Genomic DNA, 26,076 nt, shown 5'->3' on the forward strand with positions numbered 1-26,076 from the left:
TTTAAGCTTCCTTTCTACATGCTTAATTATTGAAAACAACTGTTGATGATAAATGTACATAAAAAACCTTGCTAATTGCAATCCTTCTCTCTCTCTCTCTTTTTCTTACCAAGGAACTTCTACTAATGTGTTGTTTCTCAGCTGTGCTAGTCAATTCAAAACTTTCAGCATTCTTGCCTGGAATAAAAGGAAAGAATCTGAAAAACTTAAAAAGTTAATAAATATTAAAAAAATTACACTGCTAATTTTTTAGTTGATTAAATTAAAATACTCTGACATTTTTTTTACATACCTGTACACTGCACAGTGCAGTATGAAGTGGCATATTGATCTATGTATTTTACACAACACATGCAACTGCAATCTGTATACAGTAGTCCTCCTCTTGAACAGCCACCCTGACCAATGGCCACCCACTCCTTACGGCCAGAATCCATTGGCACCAACGAGTTTGTTTTCAAAAGTACCCCTCACAAAAAACCACCCAGCTAACGCGACCAGTGGCCACCATATTAGTGCAATAATATAAAATTTACCCCTCACAAGCGGCCGCATTTTATTTTAATATGTATCCAGAACCAGTATTTTATTCATAACGTGTGTTAAGTAATCCGATTTCTGTTTCCCGATGTCAGGTTTTCGTTACTGAAAGAAGTGTTGACTAAAGTACATGTACCACTAAGGTTAATATTATATTATTTACGCCTCACGAGATGCCAAATTTATTCCATAAAAACCGAGGACTCAAATTTTAATCCATACAAAAGGGTAAGTACATGTAATCCAATTAGCCTTACTGCTGTGTTATCATAAGATGTCTGGTTTAGTCACTCTGATAATTGTTAAGATTACAATTATTTAACAGTAGTAACAGCTGAGAAGTGGCAGCATCAATGTACAATGCACAAGTCAGCAGGAAAATGGTTTGACAGCCTTTATGGCTTCTCTTAGTAAGATGTTGAGCTTGTTCACTTTGATAATTAGTGGCTATTACTACTGACAATAATTGTCAAAATTACAAATCCATTGGCCACAAGCTCAAATCTGCATGATTTTAATGGTACATATCGAAGCCGTTTTGGCTTCTCTCACTTATTGTAAAGAAATGTATAAAAATAATAGGGTACCAGACTGCGACTAATGAATCACGTGACAAGATCACTTCCTTTAAAAACACACGGCAATTTATTTAGATGCATAAAAAATTGTTTTATCAGTATTGTAGTTGGCAACATGAATAACTTACTGCAAAAAGATCAACACAACATCGAGGAAAAGAAAATTCTCAGTTTAGAAGAGAAAGTGAAAGTAATTAAACTGACAAAGAGGTGGGGGGGGTCCAGGATCCTTGCAGAAAACTAATGTCGGAAAGACTCATAAACAATATCGTGAAAGATAAGGAAACAATTCTGCAGAAGTGGGAAGCTGAAATGGACGGAGAAAGGAAGATTGTTTGAGCCAGGCGATGTTTGTATCCTGATTTGAATGACAAGAAAAAGTAACAATTTTGTCAGTTGAATTGGGATATGACGACCTTACCGCAAGTAATGGATGGTTGCACAGATTTCAACTGCGACATAATATTAAGTGTTCTGTCCTTAGTGGAGAATCAGCGGATGTTAATAATGTAATTGTCGAAGATTGGAACGAAAGACTAAATGACATATGCAGGGGATATGACAGCAAGGATATTTTTAATTGTGACAAGACTGGTTTGTTTTTTAGACTGTTACCAACAAAGTGACAGATGATGAGATCTGTAACATAATTATAAAGAGAGTTTTAAAACATCAATGATTATTCATAACATTCTTTTGAAAATGATGAAAACTGTTTGTTTTACATTTATTTCACAACATGCACGTGATTTTTTAATGAAAATATTAAATGTTTTAAAATTAAATGTACTTGTGACTTTCTTCATATGTATTAACTATTCACATTGTCATCCCCTATAGAAAAGCCACCCTCATTATAAGGCCACTTTCCTGCTGCAATAAGGCTGGCCTTATAAGAGGGGGACTACTGTAGACCCGTATCTGTCAGTACATCAGCAATATCAGTCTTGATGCAGTTCATTTTACTTGATTTAAATGGAACAGTTGTTGTTGCTGTTGTAGAGTTTAATGCCATTTTCAGCACATGATAGGTTTACATGGTGGCCAGTATTAATGGTGGAGGAAGTGGTGAGATTGCAGTGATATGTAAAGGAGAGCGCTTTCGACCCCTCGGCCACTTGGGGCTCCTAAATGGAACAGACAGACACAGATCTGTCAGTGCATCAGCAATATCAGTCCTGATACAGTTCAATTTACTTGATTTAATAGAATAGATACAGATCTGTCAGTGCATCAGCAATATCAGTCTTGATGCAGTTCAATTTACTTGATTTAATAGAATAGACAGATACAGATCTGTCAGTGCATCAGCAATATTAGTCTTGATGCAGTTCAATTTACTTGATTTAATAGAATAGATAGATACAGATCTGTCAGTGCATTAGCAATATCAGTCTTGATGCAGTTCAATTTACTTGATTTAATAGAATAGACAGATACAGATCTGTCAGTGCATCAGCAATATTAGTCTTGATGCAGTTCAATTTACTTGATTTAATAGAATAGATAGATACAGATCTGTCAGTGCATCAGCAATATCAGTCTTGATGCAGTTCAATTTACTTGATTTAATAGAATAGACAGATACAGATCTGTCAGTGCATCAGCAATATTAGTCTTGATGCAGTTCAATTTACTTGATTTAATAGAATAGATAGATACAGATCTGTCAGTGCATGAGCAATATCAGTCTTGATGCAGTTCAATTTACTTGACTTAACAGAACAGACAGATATAGATCTGTCAGTGCATCAGCAATAATAGTCCTGATGCAGTTTATTCTACTTCTGATTTAAACTGAAGAGAGTCATCCAGATCTGTATGGGTATCATTTGATATCAGATCCGTATGGGTATCATTTGATATCAGATCCGTATGGGTATCATTTGATATCAGATCTGTATGGGTATTATTTGATATCAGATCTGTATGGGTATTATTTGATATCAGATCTGCATGGGTATCATTTGATATCAGATCTGTATGGGTATGATATCAGATCTGCATGGGTATCATTTGATATCAGATCTGTATGGGTATCATTTGACATCAGATCTGTATGGGTATTATTTGATATCAGATCTGCATGGGTATCATTTGATATCAGATCTGTATGGGTATGATATCAGATCTGCATGGGTATCATTTGATATCAGATCTGTATGGGTATCATTTGATATCAGATCTGTATTGGTATCATTTGATATCAGATCTGTATGGGTATCATTTGATATCAGATCTGTATGGGTATCATTTGATATCAGATCGGTATCAGTGTCATTTGATATCAGATCTGCATGCGTGTCATTTGATATCAGATCTGTATCAGTGTCATTTGATATCAGATCCGCATGGGTATCATTTGATATCAGATCTGTATGGGTATCATTTGATATCAGATCTGCATGGGTATCATTTGATATCAGATCTGTATGGGTATCATTTGATATCAGATCTGCATGGGTATCATTTGATATCAGATCTGTATGGGTATCATTTGATATCAGATCTGTATCAGTGTCATTTGATATCTGATCTGCATGGGTGTCATTTGATATCAGATCTGTATCAGTGCCATTTGTTATCAGATCTGCATGGGTATCATTTGATATCAGATCTGTATGGGTATCATTTGATATCAGATCTGTATCGGTATCATTTGATATCAGATCTGTATGGGTATCATTTGATATCAGATCTGCATGAGTATGATATCAGATCTGTATGGGTATCATTTGATATCAGATCTGTATGGGTATCATTTGATATCAGATCTGTATGGGTATCATTTGATATCAGATCTGCATGGGAATGATATCAGATCTGTATGGGTATCATTTGATATCAGATCTGTATGGGTATCATTTGAAATCAGATCTGTATCGGTATCATTTGATATCAAATCTGTATGGGTATGATATCAGATCTGTATGGGTATCATTTGATATCAGATCTGTATGGGTATCATTTGATATCAGATCGGTATGGGTATTATTTGATATCAGATCTGTATGGGTATCATTTGATATCAGATCTGTATGGGTATCATTTGATATCAGATCTGCATGGGAATGATATCAGATCTGTATGGGTATCATTTGATATCAGATCTGTATGGGTATCATTTGATATCAGATCTGTATGGGTATTATTTGATATCAGATCTGTATGGGTATCATTTGATATCAGATCTGTATGGGTATCATTTGATATCAGATCTGTATGGGTATCATTTGATATCAGATCTGTATGGGTATCATTTGATATCAGATCTGTATTGGTATCATTTGATATTAGATCTGTATGGGTATCATTTGATATTAGATCTGTATGGGTATCATTTGATATCAGATCTGTATGAGTATCATTTGATATCAGATCTGTATGGGTATCATTTGATATCAGATCTGCATGGGTATGATATCAGATCTGTATGGGTATCATTTGATATCAGATCTGTATGGGTATCATTTGGTATCAGATCTGTATGGGTATTATTTGATATCAGATCTGTATGGGTATTATTTGATATCATATCTGTATGGGTATCATTTGATATCAGATCTGTATGGGTATCACTTGATGTCAGATCTGCATGGGTATGATATCAGATCTGTATGGGTATCATTTGATATCAGATCTGTATCGGTATCATTTGATATCAGATCTGTATGGGTATTATTTGATACCAGATCTGTATTGGTATCATTTGATATCAGATCTGTATGGGTATTATTTGATATCAGATCTGCATGGGTATCATTTGATATCAGATCTGCATGGGTATGATATCAGATCTGTATGGGTATCATTTGATACCAGATCTGTATGGGTATTATTTGATATCAGATCTGTATGGGTATCATTTCATATCAGATCTGTATGGGTATCATTTGATATCAGATCTGTATCGGTATCATTTGATATCAGATCTGTATGGGTATGATATCAGATCTCTATGGGCATCATTTGATATCAGATCTGTATGGGTATTATTTGATATCATATCTGTATGGGTATCATTTGATATCAGATCTGTATGGGTATTATTTGATATCAGATTAGTATGGGTATCATTTGATATCAGATCTGTATGGGTATCATTTGACATCAGATCTGCATGGGTATGATATCAGATCTGTATGGGTATCATTTGATATCAGATCTGTATGGGTATCATTTGATATCAGATCTGTATGGGTATTATTTGATATCAGATCTGTATGGGTATCATTTGATATCAGATCTGTATGGGTATTATTTGATATCAGATCTGTATGGGCATTATTTGATATCAGATCTGTATGGGTATCATTTGATATCAGATCTGTATGGGTATCATTTGATATCAGATCTGTATGGGTATCATTTGATATCAGATCTGCATGGGTATGATATCAGATCTGTATGGGTATCATTTGATATCAGATCTGTATGGGTATCATTTGATATCAGATCTGTATCGGTATCATTTGATATCAGATCTGTATGGGTATCATTTGATATCAGATCTGTATGGGTATCATTTGATATCAGATCTGTATGGGTATCATTTGATATCAGATCTGCATGGGTATGATATCAGATCTGTATGGGTATCATTTGATATCAGATCTGTATGGGTATCATTTGATATCAGATCTGTATGGGTATCATTTGATATCAGATCTGTATCAGTATCATTTGATATCAGATCTGTATGGGTATGATATCAGATCTGTATGGGTATCATTTGATATCAGATCTGTATGGGTATCATTTGATATCAGATCGGTATGGGTATTATTTGATATCAGATCTGTATGGGTATCATTTGATATCAGATCTGTATGGGTATCATTTGATATCAGATCTGCATGGGTATGATATCAGATCTGTATGGGTATCATTTGATATCAGATCTGTATGGGTATCATTTGATATCAGATCTGTATGGGTATCATTTGATATCAGATCTGTATGGGTATTATTTGATATCAGATCTGTATGGGTATCATTTGATATCAGATCTGTATGGGTATTATTTGATATCAGATCTGTATGGGTATTATTTGATATCAGATCTGTATGGGTATCATTTGATATCAGATCTGTATGGGTATCATCTGATATCTTATCTGTATGGGTATCATTTGATATCAGATCTGTATTGGTATCATTTGATATTAGTTCTGTATGGGTATCATTTGATATTAGATCTGTATGGGTATCATTTGATATCAGATCTGTATAGGTATCATTTGATATCAGCTCTGTATGGGTATCATTTGATATCAGATCTGTATGGGTATCATTTGATATCAGATCTGTATGGGTATCATTTGATATCAAATCTGCATGGGTATGATATCAGATCTGTATGGGTATCATTTGATATCAGATCTGTATCGGTATCATTTGATATCATATCTGTATGGGTATTATTTGATATCAGATCTGTATGGGTATCATTTGATATCAGATCTGTATGGGTATTATTTGATATCAGATCTGCATGGGTATCATTTGATATCAGATCTGCATGGGTATGATATCAGATCTGTATGGGTATCATTTGATATCAGATCTGTATGGGTATTATTTGATATCAGATCTGTATGGGTATTATTTGATATCAGATCTGTATGGGTATCATTTGATATCAGATCTGTATGGGTATTATTTGATATCAGATCTGCATGGGTATCATTTGATATCAGATCTGCATGGCTATGATATCAGATCTGTATGGGTATCATTTGATATCAGATCTGTATGGGTATTATTTGATATCAGATCTGTATCGGTATCATTTGATATCAGATCTGTATGGGTATGATATCAGATCTGTATGGGTATCATTTGATATCAGATCTGTATGGGTATTATTTGATATCATATCTGTATGGGTATCATTTGATATCAGATCTGTATGGGTATTATTTGTTATCAGATTTGTATGGGTATCATTTGATATCAGATCTGTATGGGTATCATTTGACATCAGATCTGCATGGGTATGATATCAGATCTGTATGGGTATCATTTGATATCAGATCTGTATGGGTATCATTTGATATCAGATCTGTATGGGTATTATTTGATATCAGATCTGTATGGGTATCATTTGATATCAGATCTGCATGGGTATGATATCAGATCTGTATGGGTATTATTTGATATCAGATTTGTATGGGTATCATTTGATATCAGATCTGTATGGGTATCATTTGACATCAGATCTGCATGGGTATGATATCAGATCTGTATGGGTATCATTTGATATCAGATCTGTATGGGTATCATTTGATATCAGATCTGTATGGGTATCATTTGATATCAGATCTGTATCGGTATCATTTGATATCAAATTGTATGGGTATGATATCAGATCTGTATGGGTATCATTTGATATCAGATCTGTATGGGTATCATTTGATATCAGATCGGTATGGGTATCATTTGATATCAGATCTGTATGGGTATCATTTGATATCAGATCTGTATGGGCATTATTTGATATCAGATCTGTATGGGTATCATTTGATATCAGATCTGTATGGGTATCATTTGATATCAGATCTGTATGGGTATCATTTGATATCAGATCTGCATGGGTATGATATCAGATCTGTATGGGTATCATTTGATATCAGATCTGTATGGGTATCATTTGATATCAGATCTGTATGGGTATCATTTGATATCAGATCTGTATGGGTATCATTTGATATCAGATCTGCATGGGTATGATATCAGATCTGTATGGGTATCATTTGATATCAGATCTGTATGGGTATCATTTGATATCAGATCTGTATGGGTATCATTTGATATCAGATCTGTATCAGTATCATTTGATATCAGATCTGTATGGGTATGATATCAGATCTGTATGGGTATCATTTGATATCAGATCTGTATGGGTATCATTTGATATCAGATCGGTATGGGTATTATTTGATATCAGATCTGTATGGGTATCATTTGATATCAGATCTGTATGGGTATCATTTGATATCAGATCTGCATGGGTATGATATCAGATCTGTATGGGTATCATTTGATATCAGATCTGTATGGGTATCATTTGATATCAGATCTGTATGGGTATCATTTGATATCAGATCTGTATGGGTATTATTTGATATCAGATCTGTATGGGTATCATTTGATATCAGATCTGTATGGGTATTATTTGATATCAGATCTGTATGGGTATTATTTGATATCAGATCTGTATGGGTATCATTTGATATCAGATCTGTATGGGTATCATCTGATATCTTATCTGTATGGGTATCATTTGATATCAGATCTGTATTGGTATCATTTGATATTAGTTCTGTATGGGTATCATTTGATATTAGATCTGTATGGGTATCATTTGATATCAGATCTGTATAGGTATCATTTGATATCAGCTCTGTATGGGTATCATTTGATATCAGATCTGTATGGGTATCATTTGATATCAGATCTGTATGGGTATCATTTGATATCAAATCTGCATGGGTATGATATCAGATCTGTATGGGTATCATTTGATATCAGATCTGTATCGGTATCATTTGATATCATATCTGTATGGGTATTATTTTATATCAGATCTGTATGGGTATCATTTGATATCAGATCTGTATGGGTATTATTTGATATCAGATCTGCATGGGTATCATTTGATATCAGATCTGCATGGGTATGATATCAGATCTGTATGGGTATCATTTGATATCAGATCTGTATGGGTATTATTTGATATCAGATCTGTATGGGTATTATTTGATATCAGATCTGTATGGGTATCATTTGATATCAGATCTGTATGGGTATTATTTGATATCAGATCTGCATGGGTATCATTTGATATCAGATCTGCATGGCTATGATATCAGATCTGTATGGGTATCATTTGATATCAGATCTGTATGGGTATTATTTGATATCAGATCTGTATCGGTATCATTTGATATCAGATCTGTATGGGTATGATATCAGATCTGTATGGGTATCATTTGATATCAGATCTGTATGGGTATTATTTGATATCATATCTGTATGGGTATCATTTGATATCAGATCTGTATGGGTATTATTTGATATCAGATTTGTATGGGTATCATTTGATATCAGATCTGTATGGGTATCATTTGACATCAGATCTGCATGGGTATGATATCAGATCTGTATGGGTATCATTTGATATCAGATCTGTATGGGTATCATTTGATATCAGATCTGTATGGGTATTATTTGATATCAGATCTGTATGGGTATCATTTGATATCAGATCTGCATGGGTATGATATCAGATCTGTATGGGTATTATTTGATATCAGATTTGTATGGGTATCATTTGATATCAGATCTGTATGGGTATCATTTGACATCAGATCTGCATGGGTATGATATCAGATCTGTATGGGTATCATTTGATATCAGATCTGTATGGGTATCATTTGATATCAGATCTGTATGGGTATCATTTGATATCAGATCTGTATCGGTATCATTTGATATCAAATTGTATGGGTATGATATCAGATCTGTATGGGTATCATTTGATATCAGATCTGTATGGGTATCATTTGATATCAGATCGGTATGGGTATCATTTGATATCAGATCTGTATGGGTATCATTTGATATCAGATCTGTATGGGCATTATTTGATATCAGATCTGTATGGGTATCATTTGATATCAGATCTGTATGGGTATCATTTGATATCAGATCTGTATGGGTATCATTTGATATCAGATCTGCATGGGTATGATATCAGATCTGTATGGGTATCATTTGATATCAGATCTGTATGGGTATCATTTGATATCAGATCTGTATCGGTATCATTTGATATCAGATCTGTATGGGTATCATTTGATATCAGATCTGTATGGGTATCATTTGATATCAGATCTGCATGGGTATGATATCAGATCTGTATGGGTATCATTTGATATCAGATCTGTATGGGTATCATTTGATATCAGATCTGTATGGGTATCATTTGATATCAGATCTGTATCAGTATCATTTGATATCAGATCTGTATGGGTATGATATCAGATCTGTATGGGTATCATTTGATATCAGATCTGTATCGGTATCATTTGATATCAAATCTGTATGGGTATGATATCAGATCTGTATGGGTATCATTTGATATCAGATCTGTATGGGTATCATTTGATATCAGATCTGCATGGGTATGATATCAGATCTGTATGGGTATCATTTGATATCAGATCTGTATGGGTATCATTTGATATCAGATCTGTATGGGTATTATTTGATATCAGATCTGTATGGGTATCATTTGATATCAGATCTGTATGGGTATTATTTGATATCAGATCTGTATGCGTATTATTTGATATCAGATCTGTATGGGTATCATTTGATATCAGATCTGTATGGGTATCATCTGATATCTTATCTGTATGGGTATCATTTGATATCAGATCTGTATTGGTATCATTTGATATTAGTTCTGTATGGGTATCATTTGATATTAGATCTGTATGGGTATCATTTGATATCAGATCTGTATAGGTATCATTTGATATCAGCTCTGTATGGGTATCATTTGATATTAGATCTGTATGGGTATCATTTGATATTAGATCTGTATGGGTATCATTTGATATCAGATCTGTATGGGTATCATTTGATATCAGCTCTGTATGGGTATCATTTGATATCAGATCTGTATGGGTATCATTTGATATCAGATCTGTATGGGTATCATTTGATATTAGATCTGTATCAGTGTCATTTGATATCAGATCTGTATGGGTATCATTTGATATCAGATCTGTATGGGTATTATTTGATATCAGATCTGTACGGGTATCATTTGATATCAGATCTGTATGGGTATTATTTGATATCAGATCTGTATGGGTATCATTTGATATCAGATCTGCATGGGTATGATATCAGATCTGTATGGGTATTATTTGATATCAGATTTGTATGGGTATCATTTGATATCAGATCTGTATGGGTATCATTTGACATCAGATCTGCATGGGTATGATATCAGATCTGTATGGGTATCATTTGATATCAGATCTGTATGGGTATCATTTGATATCAGATCTGTATGGGTATCATTTGATATCAGATCTGTATCGGTATCATTTGATATCAAATTGTATGGGTATGATATCAGATCTGTATGGGTATCATTTGATATCAGATCTGTATGGGTATCATTTGATATCAGATCGGTATGGGTATTATTTGATATCAGATCTGTATGGGTATCATTTGATATCAGATCTGTATGGGTATCATTTGATATCAGATCTGTATGGGTATCATTTGATATCAGATCTGCATGGGTATGATATCAGATCTGCATGGGTATCATTTGATATCAGATCTGTATGGGTATCATTTGATATCAGATCTGTATGGGTATCATTTGATATCAGATCTGTATGGGTATTATTTGATATCAGATCTGTATGGGTATCATTTGATATCAGATCTGTATGGGTATCATTTGATATCAGATCTGTATGGGTATTATTTGATATCAGATCTGTATGGGTATTATTTGATATCAGATCTGTACGGGTATCATTTGATATCAGATCTGTATGGGTATCATTTGATATCAGATCTGTATGGGTATCATTTGATATCAGATCTGTATTGGTATCATTTGATATTAGATCTGTATGGGTATCATTTGATATTAGATCTGTATGGGTATCATTTGATATCAGATCTGTATAGGTATCATTTGATATCAGCTCTGTATGGGTATCATTTGATATCAGATCTGTATGGGTATCATTTGATATCAGATCTGTATGGGTATCATTTGATATTAGATCTGTATCAGTGTCATTTGATATCAGATCTGTATGGGTATCATTTGATATCAGATCTGTATGGGTATCATTTGATATCAGATCTGTATGGGTATTATTTGATATCAGATCTGTATGGGTATCATTTGATATCAGATCTGTATGGGTATCATTTGATATCAGATCTGTATGGGTATCATTTGATATCAGATCTGTATCAGTGTCATTTGATATCAGATCTGTATCAGTGTCATTTGATATCAGATCTGTATGGGTATCATTTGATATCAGATCTGTATGGGTATGATTTGATATCAGATCTGTATGGGTATCATTTGATATCAGATCTGTATGGGTATCATTTGATATTAGATCTGTATGGGTATCATTTGATATCAGATCTGTATCAGTGTCATTTGATATTAGATCTGTATCAGTGTCATTTGATATCAGATCTGTATGGGTATTATTTGATATCAGATCTGTATGGGTATCATTTGATATCAGATCTGTATGGGTATCATTTGATATCAGCTCTGTATGGGTATCATTTGATATCAGATCTGCATGGGTATCATTTGATATCAGATCTGTATGGGTGTCATTTGATATCAGATCTGTATGGGTATCATTTGATATCAGATGTGAGTATGTTTTTTACAGCTACATGAGCATTATGCAAAACTCAATGACAATGGAATGCTGAAGAGTGAATTCACTTAAACTCTTCTATATTAAAACCATGAACAGTTGACTCTTCTTGATACTGTAGTCATGAAAGCATTAAACTGGGTTTGATTTATAAAATTATTTTCTGTAAATTGTTCTCATTACAATCTGAGTGAAAATCAGATACTGTGAATTAACATTCATTCATGAGATAACAAATTTCTTGGCATAACAATATATAATTAATCTTTCTTTTGTCATTATGATTTAAAGCAATCTGATTGTGTGTGTGTGTGTGTGTTTGTTTTGGATTTTTAATGTAGCTTTAACAATTTTTCAGTCATATCACTATGATGTCTGCAATGTGACAGTTTATAATGATGTCTAGCACTGGGGAATCATGCCACAGACATGTAGCATGATGTCCCAGCCAGTCACATTATCCTGACACCAGGCCAACCAGTCCTAACACTAACCTCTTAATGCTGAGTGCTAAGTGAGGCAGCTGTTAGTACCATTTCTGTAAGTCTTTGGCATGACTCGGCCAGAGATTGAACCCACAACCTCCCCAAGAGGTTTCAACAACCATGACACACACGCAAAAACATTTTGTATTACAGGACTGTTTTTTGTGGATGTTGATTCACAACAAAACAAGATTTCTTTTGTTTTATATCTGGGACACTGATTTCATGATATCAGATCCGTATGGGTATCATCCTTTCCCTTTTTAATTATGAAATAACTGAAAATGTTTACACTCTAATTTTAAAAATTATTATTCATTTAGTAAAATAATGATGCTGGGATTCCACGCAAAGGAATAGTGAAACTTATTTTTATTCTTAAGTGTCAATTTTAAGTTCACTACAAACTCTTGCAGTTGCTTCTCCATAATGAACTGTATATGAAACAAAGCTTTATATTCACCAAGTAATCATTTCACTTGGTTGCCTTGCTATATTTAATCACACTGAATGAGTAATCTTATTTAAGGCAGTTTAGTTATATTACTTACATAATAAGATTTTTACAAACTGATCAATTAAAATGACTTGACCTGACATACGACCATGATCAAAAGCTCTTGCACAGTAGTATTTGCATACCTTATTCCATCCCCTTTATTTGATTTTATACAAAAGATGCCATTAACATAATAATACAAAGCATGTCTGCTTTTAATAGAGTACAACAATAAAATATGGCCACAAATTGGAGATCAAAACACATTCATCAGTTAATTAGGCTCTCAGAGAAGAGGTCTTGGACATTGCTGTGATGGTAAATACGACATATTTCATGTCTGAATACAAGACGGCATATTTCATTTATGATGATTACAATGAAACCAAATTAAAAGATAAATTTATACACAGATTTCACTTGACAAGATGTATTTCGTTGGCCTTTATTTCTTCAAGTGTTGCCACCAGTAGGCATTATTGTTATTTCCACTGACTGAATTGATCAAATATTGATATATACAGTGTACTGAGAATTATTTTGCAAAGAAAATGAAACAAAATATATGACTTCTTTTTAAAAGTTGAGAATGTCATGATGTTGATTCAACTTTAAATGTTCCTGCACATTAACTGCCATTTTTTGTGATAAAATGAGCAATGTACCAGGGTTTTGTTTACCAATTTTGATAGAATTTTCTTCATGTCAACAAAAAGAAGATAACTTCTGTTGGCCTTTTCTGTAAAAAAAAAAGAAAATGGAATACATGCCGGCCACCATTATATAAGTGAGTTCATGAATTATCGAGGCACAAGTAACTGTGGGATTGGTATAGTATAATTGACTCTGATAAACTTCAAACAATGAAACAAGCTGACCCTGCTGACAGGATCAAAGTGTGAAATTAGTAGCTACATTGTCTTGCTGTGCCTAAGCCATTTCACATTCATGTGATAGCAGACAATATTACTGTCAATATGCTACAATGGAACTAAAATGTGAAAAAAATGGACAAAATTAATTTTTTCAATAAATATGCACCCACAGTAAATTTCTGTCAGTGACAGGAGGGACAGAAGTCACCCCTAATCTTCAGAGAAATCTCTGCCTGTGCAGGAGTTTTCACATGTATTGAAAAGACACCTAGTTACTAACCTCCTCTGCTCTGCATTAGGTCATGTATTTCCAAGATTATCATGATGAAAATGAACCATCCCACATAGGCCCACAAGACATTTTCCACATTCTTGGACATATCTAAATCCACTCCAATGAAAATGTTGATAACTGAAAACAGACAGTCATGAGTAAATAAATATTTTATGTGGTAAATATAATATAAAACCTTTCTTTTCCATCACCCCTGCAATGAAATCACTACCTAATAAATTTGTTCTGTTGCATTTCTTTCATAGAAAAGCAAATACATATAAACAAGAGCACCTGCCAATATTCTGGCCACTTTTCTCACATGGAATCAGAAGTAATTATTGGATTATAGTGTACTTAATCAAGTTATTAATAAATGTAAATGTTCAATGCATATAATTTAGTTATATTTCCATCTCAAATGATGTGTCAAGTCTATCATTAATATCAATTAAAGAAGTGAACTTTTCTTAAATGTTAAGTGCTTTGACTTGGGTATAGCTGTGTCATATTTTCTGGGCAGATTAAATAATGGTTAGGACCAGCTAAATGAAGTCAGGTAATGCTTTTGGATCCATAAAACAGTGTTGCTTATCATTCAAATCACTCTAAAATTCACATTTCAATACTTCCTGTCTTAAAATAACTGAGTACACAGAAAATTAAAATTAACTGAGTACACAGAAATCTAAACTTAACACAAGACACAACTGCTTCTTTCCAAGAGCCATAAATGTATCCCATTGTTATAAAGTAAAAATTGTCCAATGTTATTATTACATGATTAGAATCTAAGTGGAAACACACTACAAGAATGTGAAAACCCTTGAATTGTACAATATTTAGTGAAATACAAATCATATGGTTAATCCTTGGGCCTTTCTGGCAATACCACCTAGCAAATGAAAGATGTGTGTGTGTGGGGGGGGGGGTAAATTGGGGTTGCTTCTCAGAGTGAGTACACTGTTTGAAAGAATTTTGCCAACAGATCTGGTTGTGGAGGAGTGGTGGTCAGGATGACTACACATCTTGGTTTGTTTGAATGGCTAGGAGCAGATATGTTGGACTGGTTTTTTTTAGTCCTTCAGGTATTAAGATAACAAGAATGGAATGAACCCTCTCTTCTTCCAAAGAAGAAGCCTGAAGAAGGTTCATATGGTGCTCCAGTAAGAATTAGAGTTGTCCAGAGCAACAGTGCCATAGAGATGGAGAAACTGTATAGACAGTGCCATGGCATAGAATAAGGCATGCCTAGAGATTCTGGCAACTGCCTCCAGCAAGCACTAAAGTGCAGTTGGAAACTGAGATTCCTGCTGCAGGAGACTGGTAAGAATAGGTCAGCTTGTGAAGTTATGGTGACAAGCAACCTAAATTAAAGTTTCAATGCCTACTGGAAAGAGAGTCCGGATCCCCATGGAAATGCCTACTGGCAACAGCTAGACATCCAAGTGGGGAGGCTTATGGGACCAGGGAGGTGAGTGTATCCTGTAGCTAGCCACAATGACCAAAGGTCTCAGAGTAGAAGGTGGAACTGACCATTTTTATGCTGTCTAGCAAACTTCTTGCCCCCAGAAATCCTATGAGAATGCTCCATGACAATCACTGAATGGAGGAGCAAAGAGATCTGGGTGTGATACAGCTCAAGAAAGTCTCTCCAAACAAGAAAGAATTTTTTTGTCCTCTGCATGGAGGGCTTGGAAAACAAATCATAAAGCTTTATCAAAAGAGATCTTCATCCAAATATAAGACAATGGATGTGAAGAGGCAGTCTACTTGAAGAGAGGAGGAGGCGGTGTCTAGACCTGTTCTTCTGCAAACTTGTTTGATTTCACTGAGACTGTCAGGAATCTCTTTTCTTTGCCCTTTCTCCTGGGAAGGCATGACTTTGGGACCCTGTGTCTCTCTGATGTGGGGAAAATCTGGGTGTAGGGTGAACCTCATCCTGTATCTCCTCACACGGAATGAGGAACTCTCCCTAGTAGCAGGTTCAGCTGGAGAATGAGAACCCTTCTGAATGAGACTGATCCATACATGCCAACCTCTGGCGAGGAAAAAGTGTAATCCAAGTGGACAAAAAGAGTCATCTGAGCAGAAAAAGAGTAATCCACAAATAAAATAATCAAATTCAATGAGCATATGTACCAAATGATTTATTTTCCCCTTCTGGTCTTTTAACATCAATTACTGTTTCAAATTTTCATATACAGCACTTTGAGATTTAAAAAGCAAAAGTCTCTCTTATTTCGTTTCAAAACTCTTTGTACCAGCTGAGATTATGAATGTTTTGCACACCAGTAGAGCACTAAGTGCTGGGTTAAAGAGCCTGGATCTGAATTCAGTTTTATTTTTGTGAACAATACTGAACAATCTCTCACAGTCAGCATTAGAATGGTAAAGAACCAATATTCCTTTCATAATCTGACAAAGAAGAAGAAATATATATCTTCCAGTTACTGGATCTTTTAGTTGGGAAATAAGGTGCCATTGCAAAACAACTCTGTCTGCATGAAGTTTATCATCAGGTAGAATGCTAACTTGATACTTCAGGGGTTCTCCTTCTCAATTATCAGCAGCCTTTCCTGCAACAAGGTGAATCATATGACAGAATCTACTGCTAATTCTGATAATCAAAGAAGAGTACTCTGTCTTTGCCCTTTTTCGTTGTCAAAGTCTCTTACACGGACTGGGTACAACATTTTGTCATCATAATCACTGCTCCTGTCAGTTTCAATACTAAACGGCTCAATTTTTATGGCTTCTGCAAGTTTAAGTGAATTATCTTCTGCTAAACACCTAAAATATTAGATGATTTTGTTCTTGCAGATGCATATTTTCTGCAATTTTGGAATCAGGAAACATCCATTTGAACAAAGGACCAACAAAGGCTTCTACTGCTCTAGTCTGTTTTCTATCAAGAACTTGGTAAATAATGCCTCTGCATTTATTAGTTCTGTTTTAAAAAAGAAGTTACAAGTTACCTTAGTATTGGAGATTGTAAAACAAGGTAATTCAAGGTTTCTTTGTTTGACCAACATTAAAATCCTTTCCACACAGCCTGCAGTAGGCAGGAAGCTGCCCTAGAATGGAACACTGTATTGTGTAATTCATGTATTCATCTTTGAATCAGTTTTTGTCTTCTTCTAATCCATCTGTGAAATTATTTGAAAAACATTATTGCTCTAACACATGCATCTACTGGAATAAATCTGACTTAATTTTTAGCACCAAATACCAACAGACTGGTTCTGTATCAGATATGAATTAGAACAAAGAATCTGCAAGCAAAGATTAAAAAGAAAACCAGTCTGTTCTCTCCTAAGCCATACAGCTGCTATAAATAGAAATTAAGGTCAAAAGTTTGAACGTAAAACCAGCATGTTTCTTGGAAATAGAGCAGATGCTATAAATAACACATAAAACTGTTAGGAAAGTGCATGCAAGGTTACAGACAAGCGTACTCTTATGTCATAGTTACACAGCAGTGTCTTTTCTAGAATACGGTCTGAAAGATTAATGGGATGTTAATAAAAATAAGAAAAGAAATTATTGATTTTTTGGGGAGGAGGACATAACGAAAACATATAATCCAAATATGTTTATGCGTAAGGCATAATTTAGTGAAAAAATGTGTAATGATTATGCCAAAAGTTAGCATGTATGCTAATCCCATAGATTTGAGGCCTTTCTCCACCAATGGGCTAATCTTCTTCTGAGACCAAAGGGACTAAGAGAAGGATCAAGTCTGTTCTCATATGAAGCAGAAGAAGGCCCTTTCATCTTCCATTAATAACTGAATCTACTTCAAGTTCCAAGCCTTGTCCGACCATGAACAGCAGAATGTACACCTGTCTGCTGGCAATTTGGACAGTCAAGGCAGTCAGAATGTGTATCCCATGGGGCTCTTTTATGCCCACATTTGCCCACACTCTGCTTTGACATATTGCTGCCAATAAAAAAATCTAAAAACGAGGAACAATAATCTGAATTGTTGATTATAACATTAATGAATGGCATGAGACATGAAATAAAATGCAATATGAAAAAAGCAACAAAACTTCACCTACCTGTATGGTTTTGATGACAGTGATGAGTGGTGTGAGACCTGTGGTCAAATACCACCCAACACCAGCAGTATTTGACCTGATTATTGATGAGAATGAATGTTGCAAAACTAGTAAATCACAATATAATGGATACAGATGTGTGGAGTGTGATCCCAACCTGTTACAGCTGATAATGGTGTGCAACCTGCAGCCAAACACAATCCAACATCAGCAATAACAAAACACACAATTACGATAAATGAATGATAAGACACTACCCAAACACACCAACAGAAAATAATCCTCATTTGTGATTCACTTAAATAAGTCTAAAAATAAATAAAATAAAATAAAATAAAATAAAAATTAATAACTAACAGAAGCCAATGAAACATCAATGCTGATATTCCCAATACCAAACTCCAAAAAAGCTAGACTCAAGTGGAGGTCACAAAAATATCCTGTGATGAGTGGGGAGACTATGCGTACCAATAATTATAAAAAATATAATTATGATAAAATTAGGAATAGTTATGAATTAACCAATCATCAAATGGGAAAGGTAATGCTGAAAAGCAACAGTGAAAACCCGAACAAAATATGTCCTTAAATCTAATAAGAGAACAACATTTATGACCAAATATGCCATGGACTCAAAGGATAAACACTCTACCTATATATTCACCTGTATTAATTTTGCATGCATCTTGACATGAGAAAAGGTAATATTTCTGTAAAGCATGAAGAATTCAATTGATCCAAGATGTCATCCATTAAAAGAAGAGAGGCTTCTGCTCATGGGTCTATGACATTGGGAATTTTGGAATAGACTGGGTCTATGACATTGGGAATTTGGGAATAGACTGGGTCTATGACATTGGGAATTTGGGAATAGACTGGGTCTAGTTTCCTTCTTATTCTTAACTTTCTAGAACTTTTCATCAAATGGGAGGATGGAATTTAATTTATACAAAAAATGCAGACAATCTCCATTACAGAAAGCTAAGCAATGCAATAACGATAGGTTATGCATTACTTATATAAAACAGGAGAGATTAAACCATAATCTGGTGTCAAATATTTGCTTTTTTAAACAGCAGCTGTGTCAAACTTTCACATCCAATATCAAGTATTGGGGTGGGGGAGAGGATGTATTTTTTGCCCAAAAATAATAATAGAATAAAAGCATAAATTTGCAGCAGTCATTAGAATAGTCATACAAAAAGCAGCAGATATTCAGTTTACATGGTACTAATGGTATGGCAGAATGGGAACCAGCCTGGAAATTGGTGAACATTAAAATAGAGTATATATGGGTTAGGCTGACCAGATTGGTTAATGATGTAAGTTATGTTGTAGGAAAAAGAATCTTTTGACAGCTTATCCTAGTTGTTAGTGAAAAAAAATAGAGACATTGTTTTACTGATGGAATTTCAGTCCTTTAACAGTCGTGAGTTTGGAACATTCATTACTAAAATTAGCACCTGACTCTTTGGTGCATAATTGAAAGTACATGTTTCAAACACATGCAGGTCCAGAAAATGTCGTGGCTCTTATCCTTTCCTCAACACAGAAGCTGACATCCAGGTTTCATCTATACTGATAAATATAGATTTGATCATAAGCACTCAAAATTTTTAAGTTATTGAATTTTTAATGTCATGGTGTTTGCATAGGTTTACTATGGGAACTGAATTAGTACCATGAGTCCTTTTAGTTTAGTCATTTTAAGTTATTGAATTTTTAATGTCATGGTGTTTGCATAGGTTTACTATGGGAACTGAATTAGTACCATGAGTCCTTTTAGTTAAGTCATGCTCAAGGGATGGAACACTGTTTCTTCCAGTGTAGTAATCAATGACTGCTCACAATCTGTACTCTGTCTCTGTCTCTCTCTCATATGCTGTAAGACATAACAAAGAAAACTTGTTGTACAGTAAATTATACCTCCATCAGACTTTTCACAGTGGAGCCACATTTCATGTACCACATCCATACCATATAATCTAATATTTATGATACAATTTAAAGGCAAAAAACAAATACTAGTGTTGGCACAAATGTATGATTTTTTTAAAATTATGATTTGATACATAATGGGAAATTGAATTTTCACAATAATTTTTCAAGTTCAAATTTGTACAGGTGTTTCTACAACATGAATATCAAATGTTCAGACTATTGCTTACTGGCCAATATGAAAGCAACTGTTCCCACTCCAAAATGAGCAATGTTGAACATTTTTCTTCTGGGCGCATCTGGATGTGGTCTAAACAGGGCCATGACAGGCTGTAAATATATAAGTGAACATAAAAGTTATCATTTTATCCCTACAAAAACACTATGCACTGAAATATATACAGTCGATGAATTCATTTGTTGATTATGGTATCAATTTTTATAGGTTTATAAAAAAATTATATTGTAGTTGTCAATTTAATTTGAAGTTTAGAATTTCTTTTGTGAAATCATTGCAGATTCAGTATAAGAAAGATGTTCACTATAACTGTTGGCTTATTTCAGTGAACATAGTTCTAAAAATGGTTTGTTTACCAGGACCAAAGTCAGACAAGAATGGTCTCCCTTGGAGTGATGTCCTGGTACCAAATCCCATCATCATTTAGTACTGGAACAGATGTCCATGCCCAACCTGAGATGTAACTGCAAATAGGGATATGGTGAGTGTGCTCAAACTGGGATCAGGTAAGTATCGCCCAAAAAATGTTCTAAAAAAATTGGTTTCTTCTTCAGATATGCCACCCATTCAAAATATGTAATCAATATAGGTCTGCAACAATGGGAGTTACATCTTTTTAGCCAAGAGTTGACCATCCTTCCAGCTTCCAATCTGTATGAAGCAGTTTTGAATATCCTGCGAAATCCTAGCTTGGCTGTTAGCATGATGGTAAGAGAATAGCCATGGTTTTGAGAATATTTTAGCTTCTCCAAATCCAGCAAAATGAGAGTAATTCAAATCATTCTAAAGCTGCCAAGTTACGGTAGGCTATTGTGCTGCTGATATAAGTGCCTGAGGTAAAAGCTGGAGAAAATCATTTCTGACCTCCATCGAATGGCTTCTAGTATGATGCCACTTTGGGCACAGTTGCACTTAAATGCTATGCTAGTGGCAACTACCGTAACCTTATGACGCAATACATGTATGTGGATAATTCAGCCAATACATTGGGGCCCCGAGTGGCCGAGTGGTCTAAAGCGCTCTTCGTTACGGATCACTGCCATCTCACCTCTGTCTGCGGCGGTTCGAGTCTAAGATTCAGCCAATGTGGGCATGTGAGAAAGCCTGCCAGTAGCTTCTCGTGGGTCGGTGGTTCTTTCCGGGGTTTTCCGGGTTCTTCCTCCACCATTAATACTGGCCGCCATGTATAGCCTATCGTGCTGAAAAATGGCGTTAAACCCCACAACAACAACAGCCAATTCATTAAAGATGACAAAGCTAAGTGGAAATAATGTCCCTTTCTTTTTCTGAATCATAGAAACTAGTGAGACCTCACTTTTCTGATCACTTTGCTTCAAGTACTACTTTTGCACCCTGCAGATGTGCCTGGTACAAGGGTCCAAAGAAACAGGAGTTTCAAGACGAAAGGCTGTATTACTCCAAGTTGGAGCCTGTTCTTGGTGCTGCAAGCAAAGTCCATCATGAAAGAGATCAAAAGATCATGATAGAAATATTTTTTATTTGGGTCAGCTAATAAGGCATGAATCTTTCTGATTTTGCCTGCTGTGACTAATAAGCATGTCTTATATGAAAGTTAAGTCTGAGGGGCTCTAGAAAGTGGTTAAAAATGGTTCCTTGTTCAACTACATTAGAACCCATGTTAAGTTCCCTTTTGGACAAAGAGCCAAGACCTTCGGTCAAGACGAGTCAAAACTGCTAGAAGGTCTGAGCCTTCATTGTTCTTGTCTCTGTCCTCACTTCCATGATTGCAAAACATGTCTGAAATTGTGGAATGGTAACCAATGACCACGACTGGAGCTGATTTATCCTCCTGTAAAATCCACAGATGAAAGTTAGCTATCTGTGACAGTGGGGCATTTAAAGGAGAGAGGTATCTCTGCTCACAGTGCTAGAAGAAAGCTCTCCATTTCTTGTCACATTCTTTCAAAGTGGTGGGTATTCTTTCCCAAACAATCCTGTCCACCACTTGCATGTTACTTTCTGATGGCTTTTGTGACATGTTCAAGATCTCTATGCTTGGATGGAAAACCTATATATGTGCTGTTTTTGGTAGGTGAGGAGAGGGCAGGATTTTCATAGAAATCTCTGTCTCTAGATTGAGGAGGATGTTGATCCATGACTTTTTCCCACTTGACGGTGCAGTCTGGATTATTCAGCATTCAGATTCACTCACTTTATGCAAGGCACTGGGAATCAGAAGGGTTTGGGGAATGGTGCAAGGCACCAGGAATCAGAAGGGTTTGGGGAATGGTGCAAGGCACTGGGAATCAGAAAGGTTTGGGGAATGGTGCAAGGCCCTGGGAATCAGAAGGGTTTGGGGAATGATGCAAAGCCCTGGGAATCAGAACGATTTGGGGAATGGTACAAAACCCTGGGAATCAGAAGGGTTTGGGGAATGGTGCAAGGCCCTGGGAATCAGAAGGATTTGGGGAATGGTGCAATGCCCTGGAAATCAGAAGGGTTTGGGGAATGGTGCTTGCACTGAAGTTGTTCCAGTTCAGGAAGGTGTTGATTGCTCAGGATTATTGCTATGGGACTCCTGAGACAAAGATTGGGAGTTTGACCTTCCACCTCATCACAAGGAGGTCCAGAAGTTTACATCTGCAGGTGTAGATTTTATTGAAGACTGAGCTGCAAAAAGACCATTTTGTATGGATCAACTGATTCCATCAGGACATTGAGTTGTCTTTCAAATTAGTCTGAAATGTTATCAACTCAACCAGATGGTAACTCTGAAACAAAGGGCGCTCTTGCTTGGTAAAGTGATCAATGGATGCAGGAATTCTGTATGATGTCAGTGACAGAGAAGGAGAAATCAAGTTTGGTTTGAATGACACTCTGTACAGGTTGTGTTTTCAACCAGCTTTAATCTGTAACACAGCTCATGGTAAATCCTGCCCATTATTGAGGATACCTGTAACTGGAGAGTAAGAAACAATGGCATACACTAGTGAAATCAGTCAAGCATAATGCTAGGCTTACTGTAAAGTGGATGTTATGATTTATTATAAATTCCAAAGACAATTATAGAAATCATCTTATAACTGGGGCTACAAGATTATTTATTACAATATGAAAATGGTTGAGTACTGAGAAGAATTTTAAGTACTTTAGAAAATAAAGTAGGCACCAATTACTTTACTGTATGATGAAGTTAGACAACTGAAGAGCAAAATATTAATATATAATGAAGATAGACCAAAATTAAGTAGGAAAACAGATGGAGTATACTGTGGTCCCCCTCTTATATGCTTCCCCTCCCCACCAGTGGCCACCACATCTACACGTCCAGTTTTCTTGGCATTGACAAGTCTGTGTATAAAATGACATCTTGTGCATGGTTCAGTACAGGCTGTATAAGATGGGGACCATTGTACATACCTGTGTATAAAACTACATCTTGTGCATGGTTCAGTACAGGCTGTATAAGATGGGGACCATTGTACATACCTGTGTATAAAACTACATCTTGTGCATGGTTCAGTACAGGCTGTATAAGATGGGGACCATTGTACATACCTGTGTATAAAACTACATCTTGTGCATGGTTCAGTACAGGCTGTATAAGATGGGGACCATTGTACATACCTGTGGTGTCAAGACGAAGAAGGATAAAAATCAGGCTGGTGAAAAGGCAAAAGGTCAAAGGGTATTTACAAAAGCATGCTGATCAGGCAGCAACTGGTGATTGATGGAATTTAGTACCAGTCACTCTAATGGGAGACCACTCTTATCTCACTCTGGAATTTGGTGCCAGTCACTCTACTGGGAGACCACTCTTATCTCACTCTGGAATTTTGTACCAGTCACTCTAATGGGAGACCACTCTTATCTCACTCTATGTTTCAGCTAGCAGACTAGATTTCATCACTTTTGCTGCTAAAGCAAGTCAAAACATGATGTGAATGTGTTTTGTAGCTTGTGTCTGAAGCTATTTTCCAACATTTTGTTCAAGCTCAAAGGTACTGGAAATCTTTAAGATAATGAAACCTCAGAAATATGTTATCTGTTGTATTTCCAACAGTAATACGCCATCTTGTTATCATATAATAAATGATCTGTTATCTGTTGGAATTCCAATAGTAATACGCCATCTTATCATCATATAATAAATGATGGAATTCCATCAATGAAATCTGTTGGAATTCCAATAGTAATCTCAAATACATAGATTGGTAAAGATAAACAAAAATATATAAAAATAAAAAAGGTAGAGGAATATGAATCCATATATTAACTTCTTTAACCCTTTACCTCATGTAAACACCTTTGGCTGCCTCTACCTGATTCTCATGGAAGTGCCTTTGGATGCCTGCTGTAAACATCAGCCATTTTGAGCTGGTTTTCAAAGTGCCACCTTCAGGGGAAACCCTCTACTAGATACTACATTCATTCATTGAGGTAAATGACCATTATGTCAGATCATGTGGTTGCTATTTAAGATCTAGTTGTAATTTGTTATTTAAAGTAACTTGGTTGGATTCCACACTCTCCAAAACGGAGGCTGTGAATTTTATCCAGTAATTTATGGAGTTTGGATGATTAGAAACACAACTATGAAAGCTTAATAACTTAGGTAAAGGTTTTGATGTTGATGTATACAATACTGAGTTTTTATAATTTATCAAATTCAGATAATTTAATGATATAGACATAGAAAAAAGAACTGGTGCATTTTGAGGTTGAAAAATGGCAGCTATGGTTGGTCACATGTCTTCACTGGCTTGACAGTGACAAGTTCTCTCAAAATTTTAAAGTACATTAAAGAAATTCTGAGAAAAATAGTTATACAACAATAAAGATCAGATTTTACTCTTAAACCTTTCTATAGATAGTTCCCAAACAGTGTTATCAACAGCCATGCTGTGGCATGCTGGCATATTTACCGTTAAGTTTACATGGTGTTTGAAAGTTGAAATAAATTCACTGAATCTCAAGATACTGTTACAAAACACAAATACATAAACAGAACACAAATCAGGGTTTACGTTAGTATCTATATTTGTAATTTATTGTTTGATCATGCTTCAATGTGCCTTGTTCAAAATGGCCAATTTTGGCGGTTGCATATAGGAGAAACTGCCTGGTTGCCCATCGTCCAGGTAAAATGGGTAGAATATCATTTACTA

General features: G+C 35.3%; 1 protein-coding gene across 6 annotated transcripts in view; it reads right to left on the reverse strand.

The window, feature by feature from the left end:
• Nucleotides 1–26,076, reverse strand: part of LOC149784930 (ferric reductase 1-like) — a 112,455-nt gene that overhangs the window by 8,323 nt on the left and 78,056 nt on the right. For all 6 annotated transcript variants that reach the window (XM_089978561.1, XM_089978559.1, XM_089978563.1 and 3 more), the window contains exons 13-15: nucleotides 20,940–21,039; nucleotides 14,714–14,845; nucleotides 110–177 (exon numbers count right to left, since the gene is read on the reverse strand). In XM_089978561.1, the coding sequence (XP_089834687.1) occupies nucleotides 110–177; nucleotides 14,714–14,845; nucleotides 20,940–21,039 (300 nt within the window). The remainder of the gene's footprint in view (nucleotides 1–109; nucleotides 178–14,713; nucleotides 14,846–20,939; nucleotides 21,040–26,076) is intronic.

The sequence above is a fragment of the Sinohyriopsis cumingii genome, chromosome 13 (genome assembly GCF_028554795.1).
Source record: "Sinohyriopsis cumingii isolate HCF-2022 chromosome 13, ASM2855479v2, whole genome shotgun sequence".
Lineage (NCBI taxonomy): Eukaryota > Metazoa > Mollusca > Bivalvia > Unionida > Unionidae > Sinohyriopsis > Sinohyriopsis cumingii.